Genomic DNA, 9,446 nt, shown 5'->3' on the forward strand with positions numbered 1-9,446 from the left:
GTGAAATCAAGAATGGTCCACTTTTACATATGAGAGGTGGTCTCAATGAACTTCTAAAATGCGTCCAGGCTCGGAAGCGTCGACCAATGGCAGACGTTATGAGCCCATTTATCGTGGCTGGAATGTGAAAATATTTGATGCCCTTCAGTACTCATTTATTCGAGTGCTCTGGAGTAATTTGAGTCCATTAAGCGCCCAAAGTGGTATAAGTTCACTGTTCTGCACGACAACCGGGGCCATCAAAGAGGATGCGACATTGTGGGTAACCCCATTTCTGGCTACAGTCATTTTGTCGGTTCATACCTTTTCAATATACTACCACGCGCAAGCGATTCAGTCTATAAAAAACAAGAAGGTGCTGAATGTATCTGGTATTATATCGAAGCAACGTTTTACATCATTGCTACCATTCTGTGGTCCACAAGGGCACAGGACATAAATGACAAAACGACTCCACAAACACGATGATTTCGCGTTTCTCACTAAAGCTCCACGTTGATATCAGCCTTTTTTTTCGTTCTTTCTTTCACTGCAGACCTGCGGAAGCAGCTCGTTCGCTGTGTACGTCCTGCCCGCTATGATGCAGATGGCAGCGTACGTCATCGCCCTGATGCACACGCGCTCCCACGAGAACGAGCAGTTCCAGTCTCTCGTCGAGAAGGTCTTCCTCCAGCTGACGCCGACCGACGTCTGGAACGTCGCCAAGAAACGCATCACGCGACGTCTGCACGCCGTATACGCCGCCGGCATCCTCTGGATCGTAGCGTCCTTGTCCTCGCAGGTGCTCAACATCTGCGCTGGCGGCACGCTCAAGCTGAAGTGGATGCACGTCGCAGAAGACGACCAGGAAGCGCACTATTTCCTGCTCGGGGCTCTCGTCGCAATGCTCCTCTTCCGCGACGTCGTCAGCATGACCTTAGCGACGAGCTACGCCATCCACTGCCAGCTGCTGCTCGTCTACCTGCAGAACATATCTCAGGCCGTGCGCGAGAGGAGGATCACCTTCCTGGAGTTCTTCCGCGGCGTCGAGGAAGCGCGCAAGAGCGTCCGCTACCTCAACCGGAGACAGGCCCTCGCAGTGACGGTGCAAACCATCTGGGTGACCTCGAGGATGGTGGTGTGCTTCTACGCGCTAATGGGCACGCCTTGGACGCACTGGATTCGATTCCTGGCTGCCTGGCTCAACGTCTTTGTCTGGCTCTCCCTCGTGCTCATTCCTCTGGTCCAGGCGAGTCGGCTCAGTTCGACGTGTCGTCACGTGCGGGAGCTGGGCCCCGAACTGACGGCGCGGCCCTTCGTCTACCGCGACGTGCCGCAGTCTGAGCTCGACTCGTTCCTCCTCTTCACGACTTCGCTGAGGATGCAGGCGAAGCTTTGCGCCCTGCCGATCACGAAGCGCACGGTTACATTCGTGTTCCTGTTCATTCTAATCAGCTTGTTCATATGCGTGCAGCTGGACATCGTTCGTTTCAAGCCCTGACCTTGATAGCTCTGGGGCGCCGGTGAGCAGGAACCACCTTGCGATAAGAGTGTTTTTTTTTCCTTCGTGGATGGTTCTCATCTGTCATATTGCAAAGAAATCGTACTGCATTGATATATTACTAGCTTTTTTAGACGAAAAGTTTACCGAATCTCTCTTTTATGTATAACGTTAACATTGATATTTGTACAAACTTGTGTTATTTATTTTGTCCTAATACTTTTAACGTTTTTGACGTGCAGCATGGCACGAAAACTAATTGATGTTGTTGTTCGTTGACTAATATTTAAAGGAATTATGTGAATGAGCAATAGCAAGACTTGTCGAAAACAAGTCAATCCGCTTTCTTGTATTGTTTTTTTTTCACCTTCTCCTGCGTAGGGTTGTGCAAAATTCTCCATTAAAAGGGAAGGGGGTGCGGGGCGTGTTTCAATTCTGCACACCCTCCTTCCCTCCCCTGATAGTGTTCGAAAGAATATGAGCTCCACGATGAATTCATAAATGCTAACTAAGCGGTGACGTGTTTCCCAGAAAGGCCTGCCATTGTTACCCGTTCTGTTTTTTTATTAAAATAAAAAGTGCGTAGCCATAACTCTGTGCACATGTGCTCAAACATTATAGGAAAAGCCTGAATGAGTAAAGAAGTACGGAGGAGAAGCGTAGAAATGGTGTCCCTCCTTAAAGAGGGCTTAAAGTCTCCCTAAGTTGTAGAGGGACCCGATAGGGTTCTTCCCTCTGATGGAAATATATATATGAATATATACATATATATACTATCTAATATTCAACAAGCTTTTTTAAATGTGAGAGATGTGGCTTGGCTCATACGCCATCCTTTTATTCCATTTCACGCACACTTCTTCATCGTCAGCTTCTCCTGCCTTGGCTTCATGTTTGTCAGACACACACACACACACACACACACACATATATATATATATATATATATATATATATATATATATATATATATATATATATATATACCCGGCCGAACACCGCTTTAAATATTGGAAGCATAACCTGATTGGGAGAGGGCGAACGCCCCCCCCCCCCAACGCAGCGCACACCAATGGTTTATGGTTAGCTGGAAAAAAACTGCGGGAAGAAGGACGAGAATGCAGGGAAAAAACCGTCTTGCTTGTTTTAAGGTGTTCGTCCATTCTGGCTGGATATGTGTTTCCACAGTTCAAGTAACGCCCTCGCAGCAAATTACATGAATTCATGTTCCGCGACTTCTCATCTGTTCGTACGGTACGTACCCAAACTGCTGGCATACGACACATCCCGCTTCTCAGTGTTTTCACCAGTTTTTTTTTTTTTTTTTGCTCATAACCATTTGTACTTGCTTCCCAAGATCAAAACATTCGATAAAATACTGATCGTTCAAGTTACAAGACCCAAAAATCTACCTCCACGAAAATTATATAAGATTTGCTATATTTATATACAATGTGTAATCCTTTAGGATTATATGCTATGGTAGAGTTGTTTCTCTATATGTCACTGCACTTCTGAAAAAGTTGCGTATATTGAGACGCATTACTTTTTTGCCTTAAATAACTACAAAAGGGATGTGAGTGAGTGAGTTTAAACATATATTGAAAAAAAGGAAGAGAGGTGCAGCCCTCTAGAGGCTTCATAGTGGGTGTAATCCTTTTTCCGGGACCCCGTTGGTGACATTTGCTAACCTAGCTCTCTGGACCAGGGCCCTTTGGGTTTGAAGGTCCGAGCAACCAAGCAGGATCACCTCCCACTCCTCTCTGGTTTGGTTAGGGTTAGTGGGAAGAGCCGAGTTGAGCTGACAAGCCCAAACGATGAGGTAGGTGTCAGCCACCTGTCCACGGTATTGGCACTTGCTAGTGAAGGAGGAATCGAAATGTTGCATGATTTCCGGGCACAATAAAGTATTGGTGAAAAGTCTCAGCAAGATGCGTTCATTAGCCTTCCTCAGCCCCTTTGCAGGAGGTGGGTATTGACGATACTGATCCCTGTAAAAGGTCGCAATATCTTTAAATGTCGGCAGATATCCGCCTTCTGGTTGCAGGCGCTCAGGATCTAAGCGGGATGCCCGGTGAACGAGTGCTTGGCCCGCCGTGTTCGCGGCTTCATTCCCCATTAGGGCCTGGTGGCCTGGAGTCCAGACTGGGCGACGAGGGGTAGGGTCGATTCCCCAGTTGCTATAGTTCTGCTAAATTCTTTCCGCTAGTGGTGTGATGCAACCAGCTTCATAATTTCGACATGCCCCACGAGAATCTGATATGATACATTGAGATCGATGGTCGGAGGCAGCTAGGGCACGCTACCTCTTCCACTTGTGTTGTGCCAGGAGCTTTGAAAGTGAGTCCATGTGCTCGCTTTTCCTCGTGAATTACCGCTGCCGTATACCACCCTCCGCACTCAGGACCAGCCACATCCACATCTCCGTGTTTATTGCCATAGTGACGTTGCAAGGCGTGTGCCCTTGCCTGGCGACGACCACTATTGTCTTCTCTATCCATCTTTGTGGAGAGGGGTTGAACTCTGACGGCGCGTCTCCAGAGTTCGGGCACTCGAACCCGCTGCTAAGTGTGAAAGTCGTGTTTCAAGTGAAGCCGGTCCAGCAGATGCCGTCCCGACTTTGTCTGTGTTAAACGTGGTTATTGGTTCGTGAGGTGTGCTTCCTTAAACTCCAAAAAGGTGTTCACTACCCCCAGTGCGATAAGTCGCGCGTTAGAAGTTGTGACAGGTATAGGCCAACTGCTATCTTAATCACTTTGCGGGTGATTGCCTCGACTTTCTCTGAATAATGCTTGCGCAAGCAGAGATAGGGGACCACGTATGAAATACGGCTAACTACGAAGGCATGAGCTAGCTGCACAGCATGCTTGCTTCGTAATCCCCCTCTCTTGTAGGAGACGCGTCGGACCATTCGGCCCACTTGGTCCCCAGCATTGCGAAGCTTTTGTAGTGTTGTGTCAACTCTCCTTTGATTGTGGATGAAGATTCCGAGGATTCGAATCTCCTTAGCCTCGCGTATGGGTCCACTAGCCAAAGAGATACCCAGTTTTGTAGCGTCCTTAGGTTATGGCCTAAGATGCACAAATTCTGATTTGTTTGGTGCACACTGGAGTCCGCAGCGCTCTGCGTACCGATCCACTACGTGAGCGGCTGCTTGCAGCCTTTCCTCTATATGCCCAATGTTTCCTTCCGTGGCCAAGATGGTGAGGTCGTCGGCGTACAGCGCGTTCTGCACACCTGTACACCCCTTCAGCTGGACCGGAAGCTGTATACTGGAAGGTGTAGCCGAACATCGCTAGGTTAAACAGTAGAGTGGAAAGCACAGCGCCTTGTAGCGTCCCCCTAGTACCTAATTCGTAAGGTCCACATTCATTGTCTTGGATTTTGATGAGTGCGACTTGATCCGTCAAGAAATCTTTGATATAATTGAATGTGTTAGTGCCACAATGAGTCTCACTGAGATGTACTAATATAATGCTGTGTTTTATGTTGTCGAAGGCTCCCTTTAGATCTAATGTTAGGACAACTTTGTCGTTGTGAGGGTACTCTGCTGGTTGTAATATGTCATGACTGAGTAGTAATAATATGTCTCGTGCCGACTTGTGTGACGGTAGCCGAACATCGTGTCTGCGAATATATTAAAAATCTTCCAAGCGATCGGAAAGCTTATCTTGCACCATGGCCTCCCCACGCACGATGTGAGCAATATAAGTCTCAAGTTGTCCGTATTCATTTCCTTTCCTGCTTTCTGAATGAAATTGACAAGTGATGTTTTCCAGTCTAGTGGCACAGGCGTCTCCCTTTCCATATCGCATTAATGTAGGTAAGAAGGGCCTCATACTCACCAACAGGGAGGTTGGCCAGCAGTTTCACTAAAGTGAAACTTTGTCCCGGCCGGGGGCATTTGTAGGGCCGTCATGTTGCAACGATTGATCCAGTTGGAATCAGCTAGCTGAGTGGCATAACCGGCAGCCTGTTGGGTCACATTTGTTATACGTATTTGCAGCGTTCTGTTGTGCTTTTGTCGTTTCCATCTTTTTGTGAGACTGTGGCGAGCTTCCCAGAGATGGAGTAAATGATCATCTACCGCTAGGAGGTCCTCCGTAATATTTGTGCGTTTCTCATGTTTCTTGGGTGTTGTCATAAGATGGTCATACTCACCATCAGGGAGGTTGGCCAGCAGTTTCACTCTAACTTTGTCCCGGCCGGGGGCAGTGTGTCTCGCCATTTCGGCCAAGGCCGCCTTAAGGTCGTAGAGCAGGAAAGGCTTATCCATCTCTTCGTTATCACTGCCTGCGTAGAAATATTCCTGACCTCGAGGGTCCTTTTTTTTTTGTGCAGAGATATTTGTCCCTTAACGCCTCTGCCAGTTTATTTATTTATTTATTTATTAGAATACCCTCAGGGCCCGTAGGGCATTACAGAGGGGGTGGGTACAACATATATAACACACAAGAAAAAAAAGTTGTGTTGTTGTGCACTGAAAATTCTGTAAAGCACGTTGCAATTGTTTCTGTGTTTCTCCCCACGATTGAGCGGGATCTATTAGGCTGCGGAAAAGCTTTCATGTGTTCTTCCCTGACATTTGTAGGGCCGTCATGTTGCAACGATCGATCCAGTTGGAATCAGCTAGCTGAGTGGCATAACCGGCAGCCTGTTGGGTCACATTTGTTATACGGATTTGCAGCGTTCTGTTGTGCTTTTGTCGTTTCCATCTTTTTGTGAGACTGTGGCGAGCTTCTCAGAGATGGAGTAAATGATCATCTACCGCCAGGAGGTCCTCCGTAATATTTATGCGTTTCTCATCTTTCTTGGGTGTTGTCATAAGATTTTGAACCCATGAACTACATCCGCAACCGATAAGATTGGTCCATGGCAGGGGCTTACGGAAACCAGACCAGTCTAGCAGTTTGGCCTGATTCGATGGCCGTTTTAGGGGCTGGGTGTGAATCATGGTGTTAAGGAGGCAGCGATCACTGTCTAACGTTTCTTCGGTGTTGTACCACTCAATGTGTTTTATGCGTTTGGAAAGCGTGAGATCGGGACAAGTGTCGTGAGTCAGAGTTTCCTACACGTGTTGGTTGTGCTGGGTCCGTCTGGAGCGTTATGCCTAACGTAGAAATGAGCTCCGCTAGCTTAATTTCTACTACGAACTTCCTCCTTATTGTAACCCTACACCCTGTTGGGAGCATTGAAGTCCCCAACAATGAGTAAGGGATCCCGGCCAGCTATCTTCAGTGGCCGGCTTAAGATTACCGCAAAAGTGGTGTGTTTTATCTTAGGCGGACAATAGATGTTAAGTATATGTAGTTGTGGGTCAGAGCGTCGCAGGGGTAGCACTGGGACTATGATGTACGAATATGTTATCTGCAGGTCGAAGTCTACCTCTTGTGCCGTGTATGCTTTTTGTACAAAGATGCAAGTAGATGCATCTCGCTGAAATGCATTGTACCCGCCAATTTTGAAGCCCCTATGGTTCCTGTTAAGCAACGATAGCTCCTACATATTGGAACGTTTCTAAGTAGAGACGAAAATGAGTGTACTTAGCGCGATCCTTGAAGCCCCTACAATTCCACTCTTCGACTGACAGCAGTTCCTGTCTAGAGTTAGTACTCTTCTGCCTAAGTCCTTGCGCCATGATTAGCACTTTTAGAAGCTGGCTGGCTCTCCACTGCCTGAAGGGTAGGAACGAGCGAGATGTCTTCAGTACCTTCCTCCTCAATATTGTGGTAAACTTTGGAAGGCCGACCCACGTCTTTTACGTAGCTAGCCTGCCTAAACAATTTAGGACTAGCCTGGATCCATGCCTTGACATTTTAGGTCACAGCAGCGATGATTTGATGAGTGAGTGTAGTCACAAGCTGTTGCATTTGTGCTTGTATAATTTTGGCAATAATGTCGGCAGTGGAGCCATTTGGTCGGTGACACTTCTTTTAGAGACCCAACATGCGACTTTCGAAGGGACTAAGGAGAGGGCCATACGTCACTGGTCCCATGCCCGAGCACAGTGAGGCCGATTTATCATCGCTATCCAGAGTGCATGGTAAAAGCGATTCTGCCCTTTCGCTTTGGAGTGCATTAATTTTCTGCGCTAGTTGCTCATTTTTAGTTCGTAGAGAGGCTCATTCTTTCTTAAGCTCGAGTTCTAAATGTGATGGTGACCCCTGCCCAGTTTTTCACCTTGTTTGTGGCCGCTTTGCTGTTATCAGGGAGCGAGAAGTCCCCTTCCTGAGAAAATGACGTCTTCACACTTTGCCTAGATGCGTTGCTGTTCTTAACCTCCTATGATTCCTTGTTGGTGGGAGCAGGCCCGGTGGCTTGTCCGGACTTGCCCTTCGACGCACCTCTATTGCCGGAAGTCTTGCTCATCTTCCTTTCAGAAGCCCCTTGTTGCTTTCCTGGGCGTTGAAGCCGGCGGAATTTTCCCTTGCAGTTTGCGGAGGTGGTGAGATGGGCCTCCCCACAAACCATGCACGAAGGGATGCACTCGTGTTCAACTACGCCCTGCTTGGAGGCGCCTACTCGCTGGCCACAATAGCCACATCTTGCGTCATCCGGATTTAGGCAATTGTTCATCCAGGGGCCTATTGTCCAACAGAGGTGACAGGCTGGGTCGGTCTTCTTATATTCCCTAACAAGTGTGCATTCAAAGTTGTAGTGAATGTAGCGGGGCACTCTCCGGCCCACGAAAGTGAGCACCGCCACGGTAGATGTTTCGAGTTTTCGCACTAACGCCAGCTCGCCCTCTTGCCAAACCACTTTGCCTTTAAGTGATGCCTTATTCTCGTCTGCCCACACAGTGATGGTGCCTCAACACACTTCACCATTGAGTTTGACAAGCCCCGCAGATGAACGGAGGCAGATTGAGGTCTCAATCACGGGCCAATTTGTTTGCGGCCTCCACATGTTGCGTCCCGCAGACAATCAAGTTCTGTGTCCACATAGGCCAAACGTTGAGGGTAGTGGCAGCTTCGCCACTGACGTACCGGGCAATGTCAGTGCCCAGATCTCCCGTCTGTAAGGCCGTTTTCAGGTGCAGAGTTTCATGGGGCTTCAACACCACGATGATATCATCTGCGCTCATCTTGAGAGTGTCGCGTGGGCACCACTTATTAAGGCTACCCTTCGGCTGTGCGGTGCGAGCACAGTCGTTGGAGACGGGAACACCGGGTTTCCCGGCAGTCGGTTTGGACATCATCTTCTGCTGAGCAGCTTTTCGCCGTAGTGTCACGAGCTGGAAAAGGCTCCGATGTTGGTGGGTTCATGTTCGGTGGCAACAGCCTGTTGTATACATCAATTTGAGTACAGGCCATGGAGGCTGGGTCGTAGCCGCGTTGGGTAGTGGCCGCCATCGTACGGAGTCTTCGGGGAAGGCCCCGCACCACCGGAGCGGACGGTAACCTCAGCGGTAAGCTCCTCCCAGCGTGGCCGAAAGACAAATCGGGCGAAAAATGGTGAAATTTCGGCCCACTTGCGTCGTATTGGCGTCAGCAGGTTCCTCTTGATGTTAGGAGATGGTTCTCAACGCTTTCAGAAAGGTGACATCGAAATTTCCGTGGTTCTTGGCAAAAATTTCCGGAGCCGACGCGTCACACGTCCTATCTCAGCGACGCAAGCAACGTCTCCCCAGGGGGATGTAACTCGGCTTCACAGTGTTATTACAGCGTAACCAAGTAGTACTTACAGCGGAACTATGGAAGCAAGAAACAATAACAGGAAAGAGCACGTTAATCCTACTTGAATCTCACCTAATAGAGAAGTTTTAATATGCTTCAACTAGCGGCACATGTAGCTCGAACATATATTGTAAAGCGCACCTACACCACTCCAAGTTGAATGACAAAAGAGTGTCTCTTTCTCGCCTTCGCCGCCTTTCCTGTAGGCTCCTCCCCGCCACTTACTTCACCACAAGGCATATACCCCCCGTGCCTACGCCACTGGTCAACCGGCTTTGACTTTCAAGGTT

The 9,446-nt window shown here is 48.5% G+C and overlaps 1 protein-coding gene across 1 annotated transcript in view; it reads left to right on the plus strand.

Moving 5' to 3' along the window:
- The window catches only part of LOC119169562 (uncharacterized), an 11,420-nt gene extending 9,348 nt beyond the window's left edge, over window positions 1-2,072 (plus strand). The window contains exon 3 of the mRNA XM_075884736.1: window positions 536-2,072. Coding sequence (XP_075740851.1) covers window positions 536-1,480 — 945 coding nt within the window. The 3' untranslated portion in view covers window positions 1,481-2,072. The remainder of the gene's footprint in view (window positions 1-535) is intronic.
- Window positions 2,073-9,446: the final 7,374 nt, after the last annotated feature.

This window comes from Rhipicephalus microplus, chromosome 2 (genome assembly GCF_043290135.1).
Source record: "Rhipicephalus microplus isolate Deutch F79 chromosome 2, USDA_Rmic, whole genome shotgun sequence".
Classification (NCBI taxonomy): domain Eukaryota; kingdom Metazoa; phylum Arthropoda; class Arachnida; order Ixodida; family Ixodidae; genus Rhipicephalus; species Rhipicephalus microplus.